Below are 27,006 nucleotides of genomic sequence, written 5' to 3' on the forward strand. Positions count from 1 at the left end.
CAAGATATTTCCTATTTTATGCACCCTTGTATTTTTACAGTTGCATTTTTCTATTGATATTTGACATTGAAAACATCTGTGGATCATCTGATGGATTATGAGATGATAACTTTTATTCCCCAGTGGTTCCCAAACAAGATTTCCAAACAATAATCCCCCCAATCCTCTCACACTTTTTTCATGCGTTATCTGCTATCCAGATGTTCAGGTCACAAAGGCCCTAAAAGATGGGCTCCATAGATCAAGTCAGCAGACTAACTGAGGAAATCAGAGACTGAGATATAATTTGTCTTGGTTCCCTTTGACGGAAGCCAGCCTGCAACTGTAACCCACCTCTGATGCACAAAGTAGACAAAACTAACATCACATGGATGAGTTACAACAGTAAAATGCTGATTTTGGATTGCTGCATAAGTGAACATATACAAAAAAACAAACAAACAAAACCCAGCTCTTTGCTCAAATTACTGCAGCTGTATATGTGTCGAGTTTGCCTTTGTGCTTGTGCTTTTCTTCCCATCAAATTTGACAATTTGAACACACACTTGAATTAAGATTGTGTGTGTGCTCAGTCTTCCAGCAGTATGTCCAATTCTTCTAAAGGCAGTCGCACTCGCAGTTCTTTCCCTGTCAATAGGTCTACAAACTCCTGCAGGTGATGAGGGAACAGCTGCACTGCATCCATATACAAACCCTGATCTCACACACACACACACACACACATTCCAATGTAAGGAACAAACACCCACTGATGTATGAAATAAAGACCAGGGCAGTCTCAGAGCTGCGAGTCCCTGAGCCCTCACTCTCGTACGAGAGCTCAGAGCTGCCCTTGCTAAGCAACAAGTAAAACTGTGTGTTTCTCCTCTCTGATTCTCAGCTGAAGAAGTGTTTTAGAATATATCTCTTAACATTTGTCATGTCTGTGTGTAGGCAGGCAGGAAGAGAGGACCCAAAATGCAGGATTCACTGAGGCGGAAGTAAGTCAAAACACACAGCTTTATTGCTGGTAAGAAGCAGAACAGAAAAACACTAACTAAACTGGAAGAACAGAATAACTAGGCAGGTAGGCTGGCTACGGAACACACAGAGGAAGCGAGGGTGAACAGACGTTAACGACGCGACACAGAGTAGGGGAAGACACAGACACTAAATACGAGAGGTGAACGGAGCGAAGAGGAAACAGCTGGGAGACACGGCTGATGCTGATTACACTGACGAGACAGGGAGAGCACAAAGCTGAACGCACTGACATAGGACACAGACCTACAAAATAAAATAGGAAGCACACGACAGCAAAGACTCGTAAACAGGCATAATGATGTCACGGACAGACAGAGGGACATACGGGCAGAGAAGAATAAGCACAGGCAACCTAAACCAAACATGAGGGCAAGATAACAAAACCTAAACCAGAAATAATCGTCATCAACAACATCATCATCGGATAACAAAAGAATCAGAATATAATTATAATCAAAACAGTATCACCAGAGAATAAAAACTAATCCATAATGCAAAAATAAACCAAAACATAAGAAACTCAAAATGCTGGGTCGAACCGACCCAGGACCGTGACAACATTAAACCAATATTTGAAAACAGGAAAGTATCTGATATATGAAGCTAAAATTTACAGCAATCATTATAAACGTTAAACTTTTCCATTGTGAACAGTTGAGCAGAAGGTTTGGTTTTGACACAGAATGATCACTATATCAAATTATACTGTAATACATTAAAATACAAGTACTGATGACCAGAGTACACATAGGCTACACTTTTTTAATTTGTGGTTGACATCAAGAAAAGACAACAAAAGTCAACTTGTTTTTAATTTGTATTTTTTTTTTTTTATTTAATTTTAGTGCCAATTAACTAAGAAGTCTCCCAAAGGTGTTTTGAACTGTAAGGTGGAGGGCCTGTAGGACCTCCACCTTACAGTTCAAAACACCATCTTTAGAAAATTCCAGCAATCAAATGATCCCCTATGAGCAAGCACTTGGCGACAGTGGGGAGGAAAAACTGCTCTAAAAAGCAGAAACCTCCAGCAGAACCAGACTCATGTAGGGGCAGCCATCTGCTGCGGCTGGCTGGGTATGATGGAAAACACAAAGGAGACACAGTGAAGATATAATAGTTTTTTAGGAAAACTGTAAAGACGTTTAGGAATTTTGATTTGAAGCAAGGCAGTGGAAAAGTCAAGGTCTTTAGTCATCGCTGCCCTTAAAACAGCATCTGAAGGGATACATAATAGCTTTTCCCACTGCTGCAAAGAACCTGGCAATTCTGGACTTTTGTGGAGGACTTGTGAGGACACCCAAATTGATTTTCAAATGCTTCAAAATAGCCTCATCAAATGAACTATCACTTGCAGAAGCAGCATTCATGACCTGTTCTGTGGAGCCAAACTCCTTGATGAGTCCTTTAAACATTTTTTTGGTCAATTGACTCACATTCTTGTCCAGATTTGTTATAGACTCCTCAATGCTGATTTCAGGTTGCACCAAGTTGTTGAGATGTTCAATGATGTCTCCTAAAGTTTTGTTAGGTAATGAAAGCGGCTTTTTTAGGCTCTTTTTGTACTGAGCCACGAGTCTAGCTATAAGACACATGGCAAGGTTCTCGGATGCTGCCTGAGATGACACTGACACTTCTGAGAGCTTTTTCTCCAACTTTTCTGAGGGTTTCTCTTTAGACATTTCAGACAGTTTTTCCTCTAACTTTTCTGAGGTTTGCTCCTCAGACTTTTCCAAGAATTTCTCCTCAGACTTTTCCGAGGGTATGTCATCTGAGAATCTGTCCTCTGACTTTCCAGACATTTCCTCCTCCATCCTCTCGAGAACTGGTGTTGAACTTGAACAAGAGGATGTTGAGCATTTCTCTGGTGACTTGACCTGCTTTTCCAGAGACGCTGGTCTAGAAGGACAGGGTTTTTTAGATTCTCTGACACTTTTCTGAGAATAGTCTGATTCTGTGTCTCTTGCTCGTTTCTGTCCCTTTGCAATGACCTTTTGGATCTCTTCAACAGCATCAGACACTTTTTCGCTCTGAACAATTTCATCTATTGTTTCACCATCAACCAAAAGCAGAATCTTTTGCAAAAACTTTCCAACTGCGTCTTCTATGATTACATAGAGGACTTCAGGAGAAAAGAAAACTCTCGATTCAGCTACTTGCTGTGGTGTCTTGGAGATGACGGAGTCTGATAGACTTCTACCCATAACAGTTGTGGGAATTTGGTATATACGACTTATCATTAAATGGTCGTACAGTTTCTCTGTCAATTCTCTCGAGAAATTCTTCACTTTCTCGCTTATTTTAATGTTTTCGAGCCTGTCTTGGATAATGTCATGTTCTTTCTCTTTTGTGAACTCGCTGTATATGTCACTAATTTCAGATTTGATGACATTAAAGCTAGTTGGAGTAGCAGATTTTATCATGTTTCCCAGAGTAGATGAGCTTCTAGAAGGGGCACGGACAGACATGCTAGAATTTGAACGAGGAGTTTCGCATGCTGAACCTGGGACGCTGACACTCATACTGTCGTGGGAACCCATTCTCTCAGTTTCAGGGGAGTGGGTTACCTTTGACAGACTAATAAAATAGTCTTTGCTCTTCTTCACTGTTGTTTTCAGCTCCCCTTTCATCTTTTCAAAATGTTTTCCTGCAATCTTGGAAAAATGCAGTTTGCGTGATTTTTGCGGTGCGGAATGAGTACGTGAGGTAAAAAACTCTCTCACTTTATCAAAGATGATTCCCCCGTTGAATCCAGATTTGGGTGAGGTACATTTCTCACTGTGACAAGAATAATCAGTGTCAGTGCACTGCAGATTGTCAAGTATAATATTGACAATGTCAGCTGCAATTTTTTCTACTGGGGTCTCAGGTGGAATACTTTCTGCCTGCCTTTCAGCTTCTGCACATTCCCCACTTTCTGAACTTTCTTTCTTTTCGAAAAGTTGCTCTATTTTAGCGAGTGGCTCAATTTCCATATCGCTGTCATCATCCGATAATTCATCATCTGTAATATCTGAATCTTGACACCATTTGGTCAGAATTTCACTAACCTCCTGGGTGGCTGATTTGACTGAGATGCTGGACTCAATGCTATCTTTGCTGGACTCAGACTTACTTGAATCGCTTTCCTTTCCCATGCACGGGCATTTCAGTTTACGTGCATATCTTTTCAAGCATGAGAGAGCATGAGAAACCATGACACGCAGTTTTCTAATATTACGAATTGCCCCAGTGACGTAAACAGCGGGGTCTGATGGTAAACTGAAGTGCTCTCTGACCAGGGAGACTATATATTTGACCTTATTTGAAATCTCCTCCTCAACCATCTTTGTCAGCTTTTTAGCACTGTGACATATCTGCTTTGGGATATTGAGCAGGTTTGCAATAGTGACTGAGATGGAGTCACCAAATGATGGATTTGTTTCTATTTCTGCAGATGCATCGCTCTGAATGACGGGAAGAGCACGTCTCAAAATGTTGGCTGAGGTGATCTGTATGATTTCAGAAATCATATCAGCCAAAACTGCTTGAATATCAGAATCCCAAGCTCCATTTTCTATTAAAGTCCACTGTACATCATCGAGCTTGTTGAAGGCGTTATCGATAATCGGTGACAGCTCATCTGGTGATACAACCAGTGGGGTTTGAGTATTATAATCCTGTGTTGCAGACATTGTTATTTCACACGGATTCTCTCTGTTAAAATCTTCCTGAAATGCTAAACTTTCTGAATTGAAAGAGCGTGGTAAATTTGACATGTAACTACTGTCGAGGGGGTCTCTGGTAGTGATAACTTTTTGACTTAGCTTGGCTCCTATTTAAGGACTTTCCCGGATCAAAGGAAAACCACATTAAAGGACTTCTTTGACGTAACACATCAAAACCTTCTATGAGGTAAGTCGTTCGAATGCACGAGAATTCGCGCATGCGCAACCGCCCGCGTCAACTCGTAACTCGGGTGCGCATGGCAGAAGAAAACTGTTTTTTTTCTCAAACCTTTATTTAAACATCAGTACAATACAAAATGGAATTAAACAGTACCACAATAATGGTGTTGTACTTACAAAAGAATTGTATGCATAGATAAACAAATACAAGAACAGTATTCAGAAACAGCAATATAAATATGCTAGGGGGAAAGTAACTGATCAAGCCAAAGAATAAAGTGATTGAAAGATCTTATTTTTTTCAGAAACACCAATAGTTTTTATAACGTTTGGGTTAGTGGAGTTCTTAATTGAGTTAAGATACTGTACAAGTTCAAAGGAGAATACATAAAAAGAGGGATGTCTTCCTTTTTTTTTTTTTTTTTTTTTTTTTTTTGCCTGTCCCGTTTGGCTCTTTTGCCATCAGAATTATTGTCTAAAGGCGAAGAAAGATGCCCAACGGTTTTTCTTTACCAAATTGACCATCCCAGCTTTGCCGTAATGGTCCATTTGATTCACCTTTTATTCTTTATTTTATTTTCACTTGCTGAATACGGGACAGATTTGACTGGGGGAAAGAAAAGGGAGAAAGAAAGAGGGAAAGAAAGACAGTTGAGAAGAGGGACGGGGGAGAAGGGCAAAAAACAAAAACCAACAGAATAAGCAGAAGAAAAAAAATAAATAAATAAAAAAATAAATACATATATCGATCACCTGGATCACCTGTTGAGAAAGAAAAAAGAAAACAAGCAGAAGAAAACGAGAGTAATACAATAAACCACATCACAATGATATATGGGAATATGACAGTAACTACTAAATATTAAACATTATTGTGCAGCACGTAAGATCGACAGCACAGTGTGCATTGAGGTAGGAGCCAAAAAGGGTGTAGTTTGTGTGTGTGATCACCCGTGTGTACACCTGTGAGCATGGACGCGCTTGTTTTCTTAAAAGGTTCCCTCATGTAATGATCTGCTAGAGGGTGTGGGGGGGCCACTGCCCCGTCCTCCAGGGCATGAAGCAGGTATGGAGGAGATCAAAACTCCAGACATCCAGAGGCCCCCAGAACACAAGAGACCAAGGAAGACCAACAGAGGGGCAGCCGCGCCACTGTCCCAGAAAGAGCCGAGGAGAGTCCCAGATGAGGGGTCACCCAGCAGCCACGGAGCAGAAGCCAGGGGGGGCTGCAGTGACGTGCCCGTGAGCTCCGCCGGCAGCCAGCTGTGCCTGAGTGACCGAGCCCCAGGCCGAGAGGCCGGGGGCACCCCACCTCCGAGGTGGCCCAAGCGAGCCCCAGGCTCCAGGCCCCGATAAGCAGCCGCCAAGGAGTGAGCCGGTGTGTACCCGGACGCCCACCCCCGGACACAAAGAACCACCAACGCACCGATGTCTGAGGGAGTCCGCCCCCGGCAGGGGAAGTGGTGGGGGGAGATAGGCCTCCAAACCTTGGAGGGCCTGAGCTGTCCTCAGAGAGGTGGCATCTGATACCCAACCTGACATATAGACACAGACATACAGGCACACACAGATACAAACATCCATTCCCACCCTCATGCTCTCATATGCACTTACTCCACACTCAACCAACGTGGAGACAGACATAAAGAGACGCTGTACACACAATCACACTCCCCAAGCGTACTCTACGAACCGGGTCTAGGTACCCTTGCCCCTGGAGGGGGGAACTGCACCCAGACCCAGGTTGTGTTACCCTTTTCCCTGCGGTGGGGAGAAGCAGACCGCCCCGACTCCGCAGCAGCAGGGAGGCCCCACATTCCGGATCCCAGTCGGACGGCCAACTCCTCCTCCTAGCCCCCCTGCTCCAGCAGGAAGCAGAGAACGAGGGTGAGAGAAGACTCCTAACCTCCCTCCACCCGCTCATTGTAGTGTTGATGTATGTGTGTTCTAAGGTGCATTTAAAACCCAGGAGGGCATGGAGCTACCTGCCAGAGAGCAGCAGGTAAGCGCATAGTCCCTCCTGCTAGCCCTCAATGTCTACGTGTATTTAAAATTGAGAGGTGGGCAACGACGCCGGGGGTGAGGTGTACACCCTGATGGTAATTGGGATTCCGTGTAGCGTGCCCACCCCCAAGATCCTATATGTATGTGTAATGAGAGTGTGAGTAATGTGAATGTCTAAGTTGCGGGATAAAATTGAGGCAGAGGCAGCCAGAAGGGGACAGGGGGGGGGGGGGGTTACCTCCTCTGCACCCTGGTGACACACCCCTACTCCAAGGCCCTGCATGTGTGGGTGGTTGTGGTGGAGCGGGAAGAGGGAGGCAGCTGGAGATGGGGAGGGAAGGAAGGGAGGGGCAAGTGACCCCTCCCTGGGGCCAGCTCCCCCGCTGACCCCAGTAGGCACCCCCATACTCCGCGACCCCCCAGGGAAGGGGGGCCCAGGCCCATCCGAACCGGGGACCAGTGCAGCGGCGCCGCCCGGCCCCACAGAGCCCGGGGCAGTCCACCCAACCCCACAACAGAGAAAACTACACCCACCCCATCATCCACTCATCTTCCAGACTACATAAGACAATAGACGCCCAGGCTGAGATCTTCCTCCACCTCTCCTGTATCTCCCCCTCTTGCAGAGAGAGTTCCTGAGAGAGGAAAGCTCCTGCAAGATGTGACAACCCCCCCCCCCCACCAGTTGAAGAGCCCCCCAGGTGGCTCGGCGCACCGGCGGCACCCTGCGCCAGTGGCGGGCCCCCATATACCCACCGGCCCACAACCCCGGCAACACACCAACCAGGACCCAGGCCCCCGAGGCCCGGCCAGGGCCCCAGGCCAGAGCCGGAGCGCCCCCAGAACCTCACGCCCGTCCCGGACCCACCCAGGGGCAGCCAGGCTACCAGGTCAGTAACCCCCGTCCGTCAGCACAGACCCTCCCCTAGCCCCGCTGCACGTAGCCACGAGGAAGCCGTCACCTAAGAGCCAACAGAGCCCCTAATTGGCCATGACCGCTACCCCGGGTTGAGCCCCCCAAGGAAGATGCTCCCGGGGAACCGCCTGACGCCCTAAGCCCGACCCTACCCCCACACCAATCACAACAGTGAAGGCGAGACCAAAATATGACCCCCCACCCCCACTAGGTGATGGAGGTGATCAAAGGAGTCCAGAGCAATTGATCTGATGTGGTGGCAGAGGCTGTATCAAGACTAATGTAATCTAATAGATAATTTCTATATTGGTTAGAATTAAGATTGTTTTTATTTTTCCAGTTCATGAGGACTGTTTTCTTGGCTATGCATAGGGCAGTGAAAACCATATGGGCTATATTCTTTTCTGAAGTGACATTATCTAAGCTGCCCAACAAACACACTAAGGGGGAAGTTGGAATGTTACATTTCAGACACTTTGATAAGTCTTCACATATCTCGCGCCAAAACTTCTGAACTGGTGGACAGAACCAAAGAGCGTGGATATAATTGTCCGGTGAATTGGTTTGGCAGTGTGAGCAGTTGTTGGTAGATGCAAAGCCCATCTTGAACATCCGATGACCTGTATAGTGCACTCTATGTAGTATTTTGTATTGAATTAATTGAAGACTGGGATTTCTGATTAGATGAAAGGTTTTTAAGCAAATCTGAGACCAGAAGTTTTGGTCTAAGTTAACTGATAAATCCGCTTCCCATTTTGCAATAGGAAGTGATATTGATTCATCTGTTTTAGAAAGCATTCTGTACATTTTGGATAGTAATTTGGGGGTTTTAAGAGTAAAAAATTGAACCACACTTGGTGGTGTTTGTAGTTCAACTTGACCCAGTTTAAATTTCTTTTTTATTATGGATTTAATTTGTTGATATTCTAAAAATCTTTTCTTGTTGATCCCATATTGTGTAACTAGTCTGTCAAATGAAATAAATTCTGTTCCTTCTAGTATATGTTCTACATATTTGATTCCTTTACCATTCCAATCTGAAAAGTTTATCATATTATTGTTTTGTAATATGTCAGAGTTGTTCCAGATAGGTGTACGTTTGCATGGGATTAATGAAGACTCCGTCAATTTTAGAAACTCCCACCATGCTGTCAGAGAAGAGCTGATGTTGATGCTTTTGAAGCATTCATGTCGTTGGATGTTTGAGCTGATAAATGGTAGATCTGAAATCTCTAGATTATTGCAAAGTGCTTGTTCTACATCTAGCCAAGGTTCATCTAAGAGGGTATGTTTTAGCCATCCTGAGATAAACTGAAGCCTGTTGGCTAAGAAGTAGTGCTGAAAGTTCGGTAGTTCTAATCCTCCTTTATCCTTGGTTTTTTGTAGTGTTTTTAAGCTTATACGTGGGGGCTTATTTTTCCAAAGGAATTTGGACATATATGAATCTAGAGATCTGAACCAATCTTGCGGCGGTTTAGTTGGGATCATTGAGAATAAATAATTTATTTTTGGTAATACCATCATTTTTATAGCAGCAACCCTTCCCATGAGTGATATGGGTAGACATTTCCATCTAGCCAGATCACCTTCTACTTTCTTTAAAAGTGGGGTATGGTTTAATTTAGTTAGATCTGCAAGCTTGGGAGAAACATTAATACCTAAATATTTTATATTTCCCGATTGCAGTGGAGTAGAAGAGGAATTATGGAAGCAGCAATTAATAGGAAGGACTGTAGATTTTGACCAGTTAATTGAGTAATCTGATATTCTTGCAAAAGAGTTTATCAATTCAATCACCCCAGAGATATTGGTTTGTGAATTTTGGAGAAAGAGTAACACATCATCAGCATAAAGGCTGATTTTATGTTCTACGTTCTTGCATTTTATGCCCTTAATTGCTGAATTCTGTCTAATTGCTGCTGCTAGTGGTTCGATAAAAATTGCAAACAGTGAAGGGGAGAGTGGGCATCCCTGCCTGGTGCCCCTCAGGAGACATAAGCTGGAGGATGTCTGGTCATTTGTTCTGACACAAGCTGTTGGGGAATTATATAATATTTTTAACCAGTTGATGAAAGAAGATCCAAAACCAAATTTGTGTAAAGTTGCAAATAGAAATTTCCAGTTAACTCTGTCAAACGCTTTTTCTGCATCTAAGGAAAATATTGTAGTTTCAAGGTTTTTACTGTATGAGTAGTCTATCAAATTAAGAAATCTACGTGTATTTGTTGATGAGTGCCTACCTTTTATGAAACCAGTTTGGTCAGGATGAATTAAGAGGGGGGTTATTTTCTCTAGTCTCTTCGAGAGAGCTTTGCAGATTATTTTGAGGTCTACATTAATAAGGGATATTGGACGATAGCTTGAGGGATATACAGGGTCTTTGCCTGGTTTTAGCAGGAGATTAATGTTTGCAGAATTCATATTTGATGGAAGTCTGCCCTTTTCTTTGATTTCTAACAACGTTCTGTAAAAAACTGGTGCTAGAATCGTCCAGAATTCTTTGTAGAATTCTGCAGGAAAGCCGTCTGGACCTGGAGCCTTATTATTGGACATATTTATCAGGGCTTCCTGGAGTTCACCTGATGTCAGTGGCGAATCCAGTGCCATTGCTTGAGAGTCTAATAATTTTGGGAGAGTTATGTTGTCTAAAAATTGATCAATTTCCTTTTTAGATGGGTTTATTTGTGGTGAATACAACGTTTTATAGAAATCCCTGAAAATGTTGTTTATTTGTTTCGGTTCATATATTGTGTTCCCAGATGAATCTTGAACAGCACATATAGTTGTTTTTTCTTTATTTATTTTTAACTGGTTTGCTAGAAATTTACCGGATTTATTACTATGTTCATAATTTTGTAAGCGTAGTCTTTGTACTAAGAATTTTGTTTTTCTATCAATTATCTCATTTAATTCTAGTTTTGTTTTGCGTATTTTGTTCAATGTTTCCTGATCTTGGTGGGACGTGTAGGCTTCTTCTAGTGATTTGATGTTTTTTTCTAATTCCTGAATATTTTTGTTTTCTTTTTTCTTTTTATGTGATGAGAAAGAAATTATTTTACCTCTCATCACAGCTTTCCCTGCTTCCCATAAAACAGAAGCTGATGTTCCGGGAGTGTCATTAAAGTCTAAATATGAAGTCCACTCTTTTTTAAAATATTTAATAAAGTCTTCATCTTTAAGCAGTGATGTATTAAATCTCCAGTTTTTACTTGGCATAGTATTATTCTTGTGCATTAGTGTTAAAGATACAGGAGCATGATCGCTGACAACTATAGGGTGAATCTCAGTGTCTGAAACGTCACTCAGCAGTGAGCTGCTGACCAAAAAATAATCTAGACGAGAGTAGGAGTGATAAACATGTGAAAAAAAAGTATATTCCTTACTGGTGGGGTGAAGGGAGCGCCATGCATCGCAAAGACCAAAGTCGCTCATATACTGTTTGATTATATTTGTGGACTGCCAATTACGCTGAGTTCCTGCTGTATTGAGCCTATCCATTTCTTCATTCAGTCCAAGGTTGAGGTCGCCTCCAAGCACAAGTGTGCCATCTAAGTGTTCAGAGAGTGCACTGAAAAAACCGTGAAAGAATGAGGGATCATCAACATTTGGACCATATACACTTACAATACATAGCTTTTTATCAAGTATAGATAGTTTAATGATTAAGAATCTGCCCTCTGGATCTATAACTGTATCGAGTACTGTGAAATTAATTTTTTTATGAATTAAAATTGCTACTCCCCTTTGTCTAGAATTATAACAGGCTGAGAACACATTAGGAAACTCAGGTGTTTTAAGTTCATTCGAACCTCTAAGAGGTCTGTGGGTCTCTTGTAAAAGGACAACATCTGCCTGTAGTTTTTTGAGTTGGTTAAATATTTTTAACCTCTTTTCTCTGGAGCCAGCTCCATTTACATTCCATGTAACGAATCTTAGTGCACCCATAGATGTCTGTGCATAACTAGGGGTGTACTCTGTGTGTGTCGCTTAGACAGGTGGAGAGAATACCTCACTTGTTCATAAATAAGGAGAGGGAGAGAGAGAAAAAATGTGTGGCGAGATGCTCCCCGAGTCTGACTATGTGTTTGCATATTTACTAATATGAGTATGCTTGGCTTAAGTGTGTGTATCCCATAGGTCTGTGTGCGCTGTCTGACTGATGTAAATGTGCTGCCGTTGAGCGCATGACTGTGCGTGATCGTGCAGTGAGTAAGTGTCGAAATAAATGATGTTGTTTGTGGATGAGTGTGGAAGCAGGTGATCGAAGCAGTGAAAGAAATAAAGAAAGAAACCAAGGACGAGGGTGAGCAGCATAAAAACAAGAGGGGGAAAAGAGAGAAAAAAAAAAAAAAAAAAAAAAAAAAAAAAAAAAAAAAAACGAGAAGAGAGAAAAGAAAACGTAAACATTCCAATTAAATCACTGACGGAGAGTGACGGTGTTAATACTGCTATGAAATCACACTTAAGATGCGATTTGATACCGGTAAGTTAAACAAATGTTAATCCAAGTTAGTGTGAGTGGATAGGGAAAGGGTGTAGCGGATTCTTATCTGGTCTGAAGTTAATACAGCCACGGAGTGATGTTGGGGTCGCGGTGGAGCTGTCCGTCCACGTACAGCCGGTCCACAGCGATGACAGCGCGGGAGCCCTTCTGGATGAAGCCGCGTCGGATTGGGAAAAGGACCCTGCGTCGTTCCAGGATCTCTTTGGGGAACTGATCGTTCACGCTGAAGTCCGTTCCTTTTAATTCCCTGCCGCGGCTTTTCACATGTTGCTTTTGTTTGAAGTGGCCGAATTTGGCCACGATAGGACGTGGTCTCCCGGCCGTAGCCCGAATGGGGCCGAGGCGATGCACCCTATCGAAGACGATGTTCTTCACCGTGTCCTCCGGCAGCTTCAGGTGGGTTTTGATGAAGCTTTTTACCGTGGTCTCCGCGTCCTCTCCAGCGGCTTCTGGAATACCAGAAAATACTAGATTATCACGCATGCTACGAGCTTGTAGATCAATAACCGTTTCTTTTATTTTTTTTATTTTCTCTATTGAGCTGGGTAACATTTTCTGTGAGAGATTTCACCGACTCCCTTAGCGTGGCATTTTCAGCAGCGAGCGTTTCCACTTGCTGCTGGCTGAACTCCAGGGATTCTCGCAAGAGGGATGTCTTCCTAAACATTTGGACTTGTGAATCAATGAGAAACTGGTCCAGTGAGCTCTCACGTGTTCGGCTGCGGTCATGTCGGCCGCACTTTGAATTTTGTTGCTCTTTTTCTCTCCATAATACGGTTACTCGGAAACACAGTAGAGTTCGTCTTTTTTTTTTTTATCCTGCAAGTTTGTCCCCATTTACTCCACAGTCCAGTAGATGTTTTGTTAACAAAGAAAAGAAAATATAATCCTTACTTGATTTATTATGATTAAAAAAAATATTAAAAACTCTTTAAGAGGTGGCAACATGGTAATATGCCGAGTGGCAGCGTTTTCCTTTCTCACTTCCACAGAGTTTTTCTTAATAAGTTGGAATGTAACAACTTCCGGTATAAATTTTACTCGTTTTTTTAAGGCATGTCACATAGATCAATCTTGTATTTATTGACAATATCAAGTAAAAGAAATACAGTTTCAATGGTTTGTTGTGGCAATTAAAGCATTTTGTGTCACTACAGCAAGGGCCTTGAGCCACTGCCAGGCCCAGGCTTGATTAAATAGGGAGAGCTGGGTCAGGAAGGGCAATCGGCATAAAATGCCAAATAAAATGCATAGATCACTAAAATGCATCAGTAAAGGCAATCTACAGTAATGTCATATATAACAATACTTGATAGGGTTCCTTTTCAATAATTTTTAAGATTTAAGTTAGAATTCTGGGTCTGCTGTGTATGTGCTGAAAAGTGTAATATCGAGTTTCTGCTTATTATTATAGTTATTATTTAAAAAACTGAAAACGTTTCATTCACTACGTAATGAACTGATTTAATTCATTCCCAGCCGAGAAGACTGTATTTGTGTCTTTACTGTATGACTTGAACGGAAATCGACAAGCTGTTGCTGACGTAAGGAGAAAGGCTGCCCCCAGCTGGGCACAATAGGGAACTACTGCATTTTTGGAAACCTAGTCACTCTTTGGTAATTTCAGTATTTTTGTTTTTACGCTTGTTTATATGTAACAAAGACAAACGGGAATATTTTGGGGTATGCACTCGTCTCTATAGTATTTTATTTTATTCTGTACTGTTGTGTACTGTATTTATTCTTATTATATTCTAATTTTTGCTACATAACTTTTGCACTGTCCACTTTCTGCTGTGACAAAACAAATTTCCCACGTGTGGGATTAATAAAGGTTATCTTATCTTATCGTATCTTAGAGAACGAATAAAGATCTTACAAGTGTTAAGGACGACAGCCAAAGTGCTAGTTAAAGTTGGTTTCCAATTACAATTCAGTTATGTTTTTTTTTTACTTCCTAGTTCAGAAATAACTTAAAATATGCCTGATCCGAAAGGATTTGTGTTACTTTTTATTTCAGTTAAATAATATTTTCTGCAGGGAAAAATATGCCGTGACCCGGATTCGAACCGGGGTTGCTGCGGCCACAACGCAGAGTACTAACCACTATACGATCACGGCGCGCTATCCGTGGGATGGGAAGCATGGGTCGTTGACAGAACCCCTAAGCTCGCATGGTGGTGAAACACTAAAATCTTATTAATTATGGCCAATACGGGACCAACAGAAAAGTCATTTAGAAATTCGAATTACAGTTTTTATCAGATTTTGCTGAGCGAGCAGCAAGTTATTCCTAAAACCGTGAGAGACACGTTTGCGGTCTGTTTGTTTATGGCTCTACTTCCTTCACGTAGTAGAGTGGACATATTTTCTGTGCCTCGTGGTGTGGGCGTAGCCTACGGCGTTTTAAAAACGTATTCGCTTGCTGATTGGTCAACCGTCGTGTATTCATACGGATTCAACGCATTCTCTTTACCCATTGGTTATGGGGTCGTTATCTCTCGTTTATCATTGGTTCAATAAACAAGACGTCCGAATTTCAAACTAGATTGTCTGTCAGTGTGTTGTCGAAGTAAGCGAGAGTGAACGTTTGCTAGCTAACAAGTGTTGGGTCTAAACGGCCATTTGGAAACAGTTAACATGTAATTAATGTTAACTAAGCTGTTTTTTTAAATTCATTTTTTAAGCTACAAGATTGACTTTATTAATTACAAATGGCACAAGGCGTACATTCGGGACAGAGAGGATTTTTGGACTTCAGTCCAACAAGGAGAGACTACACAGACAAAGAGAACGATGTTCCCGTCCTGAGTTTGATCCAGTTTTCAAAGGCTCCTTTCGTAACCTTTGGATCGGTTAAGCTGGGTACCTCCAAGTCGGCTGTTCTGAGGATCGAGAACCCTACAGAGTATGCTGCAGCGGAGGTTTCTGTTGATAAGATCCCCTCAAGTAAAGGCTTTTCAGTGGACTGCAGCACGTTCAAAATCCAGGTATGTTTTAGCTTATACAGAAAATACACGAGTACCCATTCACACACCAGATTCCAAACTCCACGGGGATTTTCATATCATTAAATACACTCTTAAAGATTTCCGTTTATAAGAGTCGGTCCTTGTTTTCAGCCTGGGGGCTCGTTCACTCTGGTGGTGACCTGGACGCCAACCGAAGAAGGTGGGATCAGAGAGCTAATCGTCTTAAATGCCAGCGGTGTCCTCAAACACCAGGCTGTCCTGCTGGGGAGAGCAGAGGCACCAAAAAGGAAAAAGGTAAGCATCCACAGCTTTACACGGAGGCTCTTACAGCTAATGTTACTCTCACATAGCTGAAGTTTTTTTTTTCCGCCTTCACTTTGCAGTATGTTTTGATGAGCAGCTGCCAAGTAAGAAAGCAGCAGTGAAGACATTATTTATTTCAAAATGCACTGTTAATCATCTGAGGTCATGTCAGTCACTAAACAGAAGTGAAACCACGTGAAAAGTAAAACAAAAGCATTTTTAGATCAAGGCAAGTTGTTGGATATGAAATATGGTCATTGATCTGTAAATTGTAATGTGCACGTAATGACAGACTCAGTGAAAACTGAGATATATTTATATCAGGATGTTGATTATTGTGTTGTGTCTGGTTTAAGCTTTTTTTTTTTAAATTTTAATGTTGCCTATTGTAACAGTGTTTTTAACATACATTGCATCCACTGGCCTAGCTCATTTGAGGTTAAGTTAGGCTGTATGTGAATGAATGACTTTAAGCTATTTTAGGTAAAGAATATCACATTTGATCTCATCAAATGAGAAAATGCCTTGCCTTTTTTGTACCAAGAGTAAGATACAAAAGTAAGGCTTCTGGTGATATTTGGTGAGTTCAGTGCAGTTGTGATGTGTGCTTTCAGTAATAACTGGTATGACTCTTTAGTCTGATTATTATGAGGCAGTTATAGCCTTAACTGGAGGCCTAGCTTGTATGATTTGTTTTGTAGGCTGCAACTTTACACATCATTGAAAATGTGTGTGTGTGTGTTTTCAGAAGACCTTATGGGACACAATCAAAAGCAAGAGAGAGGGTGAAAAAATGACAACACTCAGAAGGAAGGTCGAGCACCCCCCTCTCAAGATGGCTGCCAATAAAACCTTCCAAGTGTCTCGAAATCCACAATACAAACGGGACAAGCCACGCAGCCCGCTCGCTTCACTTAACGAGGGCAAAGGTGCCATAGAGAGGTCCCTAACCAAGCACAGCCCCGCTGGGGATCGCTGCCTGAAATCAGACAAGCAGAAAGCCTTAAATCTGAGCCAGGAGCAACAATCTCTGGTCTTGCCAGAAAAGGAGAACGTCCAACAACTTGATAGGAACTCTCCGCTGGTTTTGCTTGTCCCGGCTGCACAGGTGGTAGACTCTGGTATCATGTCCGCGAGCCCAGATGTCCTTGCAGGAAAACCTGAAAACAAAGATCTTACCAAAATCCTCAACAGGACGCTGTCGCCAATTGGGACGCCAGAGAGGTTTAAGAAGCTCATGCCTTGGATTGAGTCAGAAAACCCACTCCCTGCTACTGCAAAGTCTGCAGCTGCTGCTGCTGACAGTGAGTTACCTAGAAGCCCCCTCCCGTCTTTGAAAGAGGCCCTGTTTCTCATCGACTCTGATCTGATCGACGTTAACACCAGCCCTCCAGATAATAATTCGAGCTGTAACTTTTCAGATTCGCTCGAATCTAACAGTGAAAAACACGGCTGTCGACCTGACACAGATGTCCTCAAAGCGTCATCTGGTAGCCCTGAGCTGTCAGAGTCCAGTGAGCCCAGACTTACTTTCTTTGTCAGCAAAAAGGCAGAGAAAGCGAGAGAGCTGGGTATTTCAGAGGCTGATAAACTTCCTGAAGGGACAAAAAAAGGTTCTTTCACCTCTGCCACAGTGACAAAGGGTAAGGCACCGGTGGAGGGAAATGGTTCAAGTGGAAGGAAAATAAAGAAGTCACGACGAAGGCTCCTGCAGAAAACGCTGGAGCTGTCTGATGGCAGCTCCAGCGAGTCAGGTCCAGAAAGTCCTAGCCTTCCTGTCATAGACTTGGACAAAGGAATCAGCCCGTGTGATGACAAACCTCAGGTCCCAGAGTTTATCTCCTCCAGCACCAGCCCGAGGCTCGCTGCCTCACCTGCACCCATCACCTTCCCTGTCTCCTCCCCTCCACCTCTGGCTCCTTCTCGCTTTTCTTTCTCAGTAACGTCCCCACCTCATTCAGTCCTTGCTCCTGTTGCTTTTACCGTCGCCTCTCCAACACCTGTGGGCTCATCTTCTCCTCATCATCATGACCTCTTGTCAAAATCTAAAGTGTACGAGCAGCCCCTAGCAGTTTTTACACCTCCTCGTGTTCAGGAAGACTTGTTTCCCGTTAACGTAGTAGCGAAGAGCAAGAAGAGGAAGAGTGAGGAATTTCTGAAAGCTGATGGGAAGATTGAAGATGACAGGAAAACTGAGCAGGTAAAAAGGAGCAAGGTAGTGCCTGGGAAAACCGAGCCCCCCCGATCAGTCCAGGAGCGGAGAGGTGCATCACAAAGGCAGAGAACATCAGGTGAGCCTCCTTCAAGAAGGTTGTTCATGTCTTTGTTGAGCTGGAGGCTGTAGCTTGTGTCTGCTATTTTAGATATGCTTTATACTAACAGCTCTATTATGTTCAGAGAGAGGAGGATTAAAAAAAATCTAGACGATATCTCCACAAACTTTAAATCAGCACCTTTTGAATTGTTTAAGCTACTTATGCTCAACACATTTGTTCTTTTTGTATTTATTTATTTCACTTTCAATAAAAGGGTTGCTGGTGATAGTGATATATGGCTCATGCCAGTATCCGTTGATGTTGGTATCAGCCGATGTTGTCCTTGCTGACTGATTATTAGTGGATGTCACTGGCTGATATTTATCTATCACATCAGTTTTGCAAACTGGCTACAAAACCAGTGACAGTTCAGTTGATTTTAAAGAGATTTCATTCCCTAAACAAAGGGCTAAATGACAGGCAGAAAAAATAAAATTTAGCCATCCATCATGGGAAGCTGGAGTTCCTCTCAGTCTGTCACAGGGCTGTAAAATAAAATAAGAACTGAAAAGATATCGTTATTTTAAACTTTGGTGCTGGACTCGGAGCATGGGGTGTTATTTTCAGGCCGTGTTTGTAATATTTGCAGTTTGAAGGTGCATAAACTGCTGATGATTAATGTCCTTATATTGTGGATTTATTGAAGTCTGATGCAATTTCTATCCCTCCCCGTAGGCTCAGTTCGCTCAGTGACCGCATCATCTCTAAGGACTATGAAGTCTGCAGTTCCTGCCCAGGCTAAGCTACCACACTCCAAAGCCGTCTCACAAGGTATACAGGAATATGTTGATAAATTAGGGTTAAATAATGCTTATAATCCTTTCTGCACTGTTACAAAAATGGATATTCGTACAACTCAGGGCCAAAGTTTTAAGTAACAAGTTAGCTTGCATACAAGTCATTCATACGAGCTAAAAACTCTTTTCCTTGACTTTGATAGGAAATGTACCATTGGTGAGGAAAAAAACAAAACAGCTTAATTAAAAAGATTGGAAAAGAGTGTGTTTAGCCTATAAAGTGACATGAAGTGCTATCATCCATCTGTTTGCTTAATCACTTATCCAGTTCAGGGTTGCAGGGGATGGACGTAGTCCTGCTGTCACAGGGTGAATGCCAGGCTACACCCTGACAGGTTGCCAGTCAATCATTTAGCATTTTCTTATTATGGTTATACGAGATGCTTTGAGTCACTTCATTCAATTAGGAACCTCCTTAAAGAAAATTGACTACTCCATCACAGCCATAAGACAAACACAGATTATTTTGATCTGTGTGAGTCCAAAGATAAAAGTATGGAGCTGGAAAAGGGCTTAATATAACATAACATATGTTTAACTGCAGCAAAGACCAAATACTTCATGTGATTGTGTGCCAAGAGTGGAACTGTGGTAATTTATGAGGTAGTCAGGAGTCACAGTGAAGTATGTGAGGGTGGTGCAAGACATGTATGAAGACATGTAGGAAGTTCAGGGTGGCTGAAAGGTATTGTCAGATAGGAGTCTCTTCAACTATCTTTACCCATCACACGACTCACTATGAGCAAGGATTTGGTGACAGTGGGAAGGAAAAACTCCCCTTTAACAGGAAGAAAGTTCTGACAGAACCAGGCTCAGCAATCTGCTGCGATTAGTTGAGGGAAGGAAGAAGAGTGAAAGTCAGTGGAAGTGTGATAGAACATATGTGTGTGAATGAAGGATGATACCCTGTTACGACTCATAAAGGGAGCAGCTGATGATGATGAGGATAATGGCGTCAATAACAGTTTCTTCTGTTGTTCACAGGTGCTCCATCTCGAAAGGCACCTGGTGCTCCCTCTATGAAGACAGCAAAAGTAATTGCTGTGGCACAGTCGAAGCTGAGCTTTATTAAGCCTGCACAAACAGGTTTGTGAACATTGGAAGAATGATAAACACTGTGAAATGAGCTTTGTGATTTGCTTTTATCTTTAATTTGTTTGTTTGTTTGTTTTTGTACTGTTTTCTTTCAGCTCTACCCAGACACCCGATGCCGTTTGCTGCCAAGAACATGTTTTATGATGAGAGGTGGATAGAGAAGCAGGAGAGGGGTTTCACATGGTGGATCAACTACGTCCTCACCCCAGATGACTTTAAGGTCAACACCGAGGTCGCCAAAGGTAACAGGCAGCAGGCTCAAACATGAGAAGATCCTGGTAACACCTTAAATATCTCTAACCTCTTAAATCTGTACCCTCCTCTTCTGTGTCTCGTGTAGTAAATGCTGTGTCCCTTGCTATGGGCGGTGACGACAAGTATAGTGTGCCCAAAGCTCCCACCAAAGAGGAGATGTCCTTCAGCACTTACACAGCCAGACGCAAGCTAAATCGCCTCCGTCGCTCCGCCTGCCAGCTGTTCACATCTGACGCCATGGTCAAGGCCATTCAGAGGCTCGAACTGGAGGTGGAGGCCCGGCGGCTGCTTGTCAGGAAGGACCGCCACCTTTGGAAGGACATAGGTAAGAGTCCTGCTTAATTAAAGCTCAATGCTCTGAGATTCCTGTCACTAAGGCCTGTTCGTGCCATCTTTCAGGTGAACGTAAAAAAGTCCTCAACTGGCTCCTCTCGTACAACCCTCTGTGGTTACGGATCGGACTTGAGGTATTCTGGCACATGTGTTTTCTTCTGGTGTCCATTTCCAACAATGTTATTATTTATTTATTTTTTTACCCTGAATATTGCTCATCTTCAGACGATCTACGGAGAGCTGATCTCACTGGAAAGCAACAGCGACACCTTGGGCCTGGCTGTGTTCATCCTCCAGCGACTGCTGTGGAACCCGGACATTGCTGCAGAGTTCAGACACCCCCGAGTGCCCCACCTTTACAAAGATGGTAATTTGAGAGGATATTGGGTCAGCGTCAGAGCTAATAGAAATACCAGGAGAGCCGAGACTTTTAGTTTAATTGAATTCAAAGTAATTAAAAAGGGGGCATTGTTTGTGTGTTTATCAGCCCAGGTTTGCTTTTGAATTTCCCACTTGAGCTGTAGCACAAGTCTCGGTTTGCCTTTATCACCACCACCCTTTATACCACCACTTTATTATAGAAAATTAACAACTTGGGCATGAGTACAACCTTAATTAACTGACTTCTTGTTATTCCTTTGCAGACTCAAACTTTTAATTTCCTTCTAACAACACAACAACAATGACATTTTGCACTGGAATAGATGTGCTTTATATTATTAGACCGAGAAAAAAAAAGTAAAATAGATGAGGAAATGGGCAGCACAACCAAATAAATATAACTAAATAATAAATATAGATACAGTGCTTAGTCAGTGTGCATGATGCTCAATGTTATGCTGCCAGATCTATAACTGCCTGAAATGTGCAGCTGCAGTTGCTTCAGTTGATGTGATGATTATTTGGATGATCATGATTATTCAAATGTTCCAAATACAAACATAATTGATTAACACTCAGGTGAAAAACAGGATGTTTCACTTTTTCTTTTCCCCTCTTCACTTTGAGTAACCGATTACTTTTTGAATGTGATTAGCTCTCATGAGGCTTAAAGATCACTTTGGATTCATTGGATCAATGTCCCAAAACCTCTAATGCTGTTTTATTCCTAAAATTAATCTGGGAACATAATGCTGAAGAGCCCAAGACAGATGACAGAGCAAAGGATGAAGGAAATACTTTCCTGATTTTGTAGATGTTTGGAATTCCTTTTTAATCCCACTTGCAATTAAATAACTCAAACAACTTGGGAGTGTAAAGACTACTTTTTAAAACAAGGATATCTTGTGATCAAAATAAGAAAACACAGTTTCCTTTGTAAACTGGAAATTGTCTTTATTGTCACTGTATGAACGCCTGTTTACCTTTTCTCGGTTAGGCCACGAGGAGGCGCTGTCCCGCTTCACTTTGAAGAAGCTGCTGCTGCTCGTGTGTTTCCTGGACAAAGCCAAAGAGTCCCGGCTCATTGAACACAACCCCTGTCTGTTCTGTGTTGATGCTGAGTTCAAGGTATGCCAGAGACACAATGTGTCACCAACAAACATTTGTGGAAAATTACAATTTTTGTACATTGAATAAAAGCTTAAGATAGTTAGACTCTTTTCTTGGTATTGAATGGGAGAGCATATAATGTCATTGTGCTTTTGGAATGATGATAAAAAAAAAAAGCTTAAATAGTTTAAAAAGATTAGTCTTGAACTGCTTTTTGAGTATACTGAGCTCATGGATCAAAGAATCAAGGAGAGAGATTTCAAGAGTAAGGGTCACGATTGCAAAGGCTCAGTTAGCTTTAGTTTAGTTTTTCTTCTAGATTTAGCGATGGATAATAAGCTCTGATCAGGCGACCCAAGAGTCCTGGTGAAAAGTTAATCTCTGTACAGATATGCTTCACCATGAAGAGGCCCGAAGATAAAAACTAGAGGTTTGAATTGAATTCAAAATTTAATGGGGAGCCAGCACAGTGAGATCTGCGGAGGTGTGACGTTAGAGGTCTCGAAGGATGTGGTAACGAGCCTCGCAGCAGCGTTTTGCACAAGCTGGAGATGATCCGAGGAGGTTTTACTGAGGGAGGCGAAGAGTGACTGAAATAAAAGCATGAAAAACAGTTTTCCCTCTTCTGATCTTTTTGGCTTGTGTTAACCTCTGTCATGCTATGTACTGCTCAATTTTTACATTTTTATTTAACAGGCAAGTAAAGACCTGCTGCTGGCCTTCTCAAGGGACTTCCTGAGCGGAGAGGGGATCCTCCCGCGGCACCTCAGCTACCTCGGGTTACCCGTCTCCCACGTTCAGACGCCCCTGGACGAGTTCGACTTTGCTGTGAAGAATTTGGCAGTTGACTTAAAATGTGGCGTTCGTCTAGTGTGAGTGTGTCGGCATGAATTTTAATGCGATGCTCGGATCCCAGATGCGTGTGTGCTTCTCTCAGAGGTCAGGCTAAGATAGGCAGCAGTATTCCCGCTCCTCAAGGGAATTGGGAGCTAAGGACTCTCAGACAGGGGATTTCCTTCCTTGATTTCTCACTGAAGGATTGGTTCTTTGACAGCCCTGACAGTGGTTCAGTTTCAAGTCTGTGAGTCTGTCAAATGATTTTTTTAAAAAAAAATTTTTTTGTATTTGCTCCGTAAATAGAAAAGAAAATTCAGAGCAAATCTTTGACTTCATTTTATTTGTCTCAGGTTCCCTACAGGATATGATGCAATTTAATGTTACATATTTTTCTGTTTTGTAATTACATGGGTATTTTTTTAAAATTTCCTGTATTTCAAGTGGGTATGTTGCCCCTAATGTTGTCCTGTACTCTGATTGGCCAACATGTAGTTAGGGTTATTACAGCATTTAATTAAATGTATTTAAAGAATTGAAATTGACATGAGCCAGATTTAAAATGGCAAAAGCTGGATTTGACCTTGACTAGCCCTGTATGTGTGGATCAGGTTCTCATTAGATACTCGTTTATGTTCAGCTGCTGCTGCTGTGGGATTTAAATGTGTGACATAAATATTTCATTGCATGACAAATCAGTTGAAGCGATGATGATGATGGAAGCTAAGGATCATCTTTTTGCTTTAGGCGAGTGATGGAACTCCTTGTCCAGGACTGGAGTTTATCTGTGAAGCTCCGCCTCCCGGCCATCAGCCGCCTGCAGAAGGTCCACAACGTCGATGTCGCTCTACAAGTTCTCAAAAGCAAAGGGATCGACCTGAAGGACGAACGTGGTAATTAATCAATTTCTGAAAATCAAATTTGTGTATATACTGTTTAAGATATGAACATATTCGTTGTGTTTTATATTCATACACTTTCTTTGGAAATCTCTCACTGCTATAGTTTTGCCCCTTGAGTGTAAACAAGTTCTATATCACCTTGTAGTCTGCTGACTTTTTTTCTTACTAAACTTTATTGAGCGTACATGAAAAGAAAATAGAAAATCTGGAAAACTCAGAACTTTGCTTTGATGGTATTTAAATGTTTTGTTTTTATTTTCAGGCTCAACCATTGATTCAAGAGACATTGTGGATGGACACAGAGAAAAGACGCTGAGCCTGCTGTGGAAAATCATCTTTGCATTTCATGTGTGTATGCCTTTGTTTCCCTCATTTGAGAACCCCCATCCCAATAAGTGAAGAGAGTTGATTGATATGGTGTTACTGCATCATATGTTCAGGTGGAGGTGATTCTGAATGAGGATCAGCTCAAGGAGGAGATTGGCTTTCTGAAGAAAACCCTGAGGACTAAACGGAGGCTAGCATCTCTAAAGGCCGATCGGGGTCTTCGGCAGACGCCTGCAAAAACCAGAGTCCCGTACGAACATGGCAGCACCAAAGTTACCCTGCTTATGGACTGGGTCCGTTCCGTTTGTGACTTTTACAACTTGCAGGTGAGACTAAACAGTTTAATTTTAGCTAAGAAACCAAAGAAAATAGTTTTACATTCAGAATTAAACTGATTTAATTGAGGCGTGTTTAAGTTTTATCTCTTTTACTGGTTGCTTTTACACTTTGCCCACTAACTAAATTTTTTTTAACTTGAGGTTGATGCACACTAAATAAAACGTTACCTTGATCTTACAAAGCTGTAATACAGTAGATTTTGGTCATTGTTTTGTGTCGCTTTTAGATTATATCTACACACTTTTCCTCATTGCTTATCATCTTCATCTTTTTATAACCTTTGCGGCTTCTTGTTTGCATTTTTTTTATAAAGAAAATTAATTAATTAATGAATTAATTAATTGTCTACTTTAGGCATCTCAGGGCTTTCAGAAGAACAAAACGAAGCAACACTGTAAATATAAATGATATTTGTGTGATGCAAAATGACAGAGGTTTGTTGGTTTTTGCTGACCTTTGGAATTATCATATTTGATATCTCTCTCTCTCTCTCTCTCTCTCTCTCTCTCTATATATATATATATATATATATATATATATATATATATATATATATATATATAGATATAGATATAGATATATATAGATAGATACACAGACAGACAGATACATGTGTGTATATTTTAACATCGATTGATGTATGATATTTGAAATTCTGGTAAAACATTAACACAGCAAAACAGTTAAGTTTACGTTTTTAGCCTTCGTGTAATGGATCAGTGAGAAGTTTTCAGAAAACTAGTTGGAAACAATAAATAAAGTCTCTCTCTGCCTGTGTGTGCAGGTGGAGAACTTCACCGTGACGTTCTCGGATGGCCGCGTCCTGTGCTACCTTATCCACCACTACCACCCGGGTCTCCTGCCAGAAGCGTCTGTCAGTCACCGCACCACTCAGACTGTCGAGTGCTCACCAAGAGGCCGACTGGAGCTCAGCTGCTCAGCCAGCGACTCCGACAGCTCCTTTGACTCCCTGCCCACAGGCCCAAACGGTATGTCAGCTGTGTTCTGCAACCATCTGTGCCGGGGGGCATTTAAAGAGAAAAAAAGTTCACTTGGATGTTTGTACCTCAAACAGACATTTGTAGTCTGTCAGAACATGAAAACAGTGAATATGAAAGGAACTCTGAATTATTTAAAAAAAAAAAAAAAAAAAAAAAAAAAAGAAATGTAACAAATAAATAACACAGCATGTTTATTACATTACATCTTAATTTTTTAAATTTTTTTTAAGTCACGGTTACCTCAGCTTCCTGATGTCATAACATCAAAATACATACACAATACAAAAGAGAGTTGTTACTGACAGCATCTATTTATTCGCCAACAGGACCTGATTCTCCATCGCTGGAGTTTAAAGAGCTACTGAAGAACGAGAAAAGCAACTTCAAACTGGTCAACAGTGCGGTGTCTTTTCTGGGCGGTGTGCCCGCCATGATCAACCCGGCCGACATGTCCAACACTATCCCCAATGAGAAGGTGAGAGCAGGTGGAAGGTGTGTCATAGCTTGCAGGAACACAGAACATTGTTTTTGGTGAGATTCATAACAACTGATTATTTATCCACATTCAGTGTGTTTTATATGTACTTAAGTAACAAAGAGGAACACATTCCCAACACTGCACTAAGCTTATTCCCCCGCTAATTCCCTGCCTGCAGTCTTGTGCTACAGATGTATAAATGATCATGTGAAAAAACAATAATACAAATGTAGCTTTCTGATTCAGTAGCGCTGTGACAGATGTTGGCTTTTAAATGAATTAAGCTCACTTTACAGGAGTAGGCTGACTTTGTGGCTGCCTCACCCATGTAACCTGACTGAATTTCCTCCCCCATGAGGACAAACTCTCTTGCAATCATTTGTCTTTAAAATGTCAGGATTTGGTAAAATGAGGCTTTTAACGCCTCAATTGTAAAGATATTTAATGTACCAAAATGTGAGAGAATGCAGCACTGTCTTCATCCACGTAAACTGACTTGCAGGTGGTGATGTCGTACTTGTCCTTCCTGTGCGCTCGCCTGTTGGACCTGCGGGACGAAACCAGAGCTGCGCGGGTCATACAGGGAGCCTGGAGGAAATACAAGCTCAAGAAAGATTTAGAACTCTACAAGGTTTGTGGTTTTTACTTATTCATCAGTTAAATTAAACTCGCAGTTAAGTCAAGTGTTAATGAGACCCTTTAGCCCTTTATGTCTGATACTGGCCTAATATTGGTCATGGGTAACTATGGGTGTTTGAGGTGTACTTGTCAATAAATGAACCTTGAAGACGTTGGTGGATGTAAGTCACACGTTAAAGGATTGTTAACCCATCATGTTTGCAGACTGACACGCTTACAAAATGCTACCAAAAAAGTAACCTCTGTAGAGAAGGTTATAATGTGTTTAATGTTGCTTCTTGTTTCCATGCAGGAAAGAAACATGGCTGCCATGAAAATCCAAGTATTTGTGAGGAATTTTCTTCAGAGGCGCAGAGCTAAGAGGCAGAACCAGGCTGCTGTCGTCATCCAGACCTCATGGAGAGGTTATGCAGCCCGCAAAAAGCTGCGACTTAAAAAACAGGCTCAACTTCGGGCTATGCAGCATGAAGCAGCAACCGTCATCCAGGTGTGTATGTGCGTTATATATCTGAGGGTTAGAAGTGGTGTTTGACAAAGTCACATATGGCTTTGGCTTTTTGAATCTAACTAGATTCAGCTTCTCAGGTGATGGTT

At 42.0% G+C, this 27,006-nt stretch overlaps 2 protein-coding genes and 1 non-coding gene across 3 annotated transcripts in view; 1 reads left to right on the forward strand and 2 right to left on the reverse strand.

The window, feature by feature from the left end:
* Positions 1-198: 198 nt before the first annotated feature.
* LOC146498936 (uncharacterized) lies at positions 199-4,944 on the reverse strand. The gene has a single exon (XM_085138606.1). It carries the CDS (start codon positions 4,776-4,778, stop codon positions 2,211-2,213), a length of 2,568 nt encoding a protein of 855 aa, XP_084994732.1. The 5' UTR covers positions 4,779-4,944; the 3' UTR covers positions 199-2,210.
* Positions 4,945-14,380: 9,436 nt separating this feature from the next.
* Positions 14,381-14,452, reverse strand: trnah-gug (transfer RNA histidin (anticodon GUG)). The gene has a single exon. It is a non-coding gene; the product is annotated as a tRNA-His (tRNA).
* A 133-nt stretch (positions 14,453-14,585) lies between these two features.
* The window catches only part of aspm (assembly factor for spindle microtubules), a 29,474-nt gene continuing 17,053 nt past the window's right edge, over positions 14,586-27,006 (forward strand). The window contains exons 1-18 of the mRNA XM_085138681.1: positions 14,586-15,321; positions 15,454-15,597; positions 16,355-17,897; positions 18,597-18,692; positions 19,703-19,804; positions 19,909-20,055; positions 20,154-20,393; positions 20,468-20,535; positions 20,627-20,768; positions 21,780-21,910; positions 22,589-22,764; positions 23,474-23,619; positions 23,891-23,976; positions 24,069-24,281; positions 25,079-25,283; positions 25,622-25,770; positions 26,276-26,404; positions 26,705-26,899. Coding sequence (XP_084994807.1) covers positions 15,046-15,321; positions 15,454-15,597; positions 16,355-17,897; positions 18,597-18,692; positions 19,703-19,804; positions 19,909-20,055; positions 20,154-20,393; positions 20,468-20,535; positions 20,627-20,768; positions 21,780-21,910; positions 22,589-22,764; positions 23,474-23,619; positions 23,891-23,976; positions 24,069-24,281; positions 25,079-25,283; positions 25,622-25,770; positions 26,276-26,404; positions 26,705-26,899 — 4,188 coding nt within the window. The 5' untranslated portion in view covers positions 14,586-15,045. The remainder of the gene's footprint in view (positions 15,322-15,453; positions 15,598-16,354; positions 17,898-18,596; positions 18,693-19,702; positions 19,805-19,908; positions 20,056-20,153; positions 20,394-20,467; positions 20,536-20,626; positions 20,769-21,779; positions 21,911-22,588; positions 22,765-23,473; positions 23,620-23,890; positions 23,977-24,068; positions 24,282-25,078; positions 25,284-25,621; positions 25,771-26,275; positions 26,405-26,704; positions 26,900-27,006) is intronic.

This window comes from Neolamprologus multifasciatus, chromosome 17, assembly GCF_963576455.1.
Source record: "Neolamprologus multifasciatus chromosome 17, fNeoMul1.2, whole genome shotgun sequence".
In the NCBI taxonomy this organism is placed as follows: Eukaryota; Metazoa; Chordata; class Actinopteri; order Cichliformes; family Cichlidae; genus Neolamprologus; species Neolamprologus multifasciatus.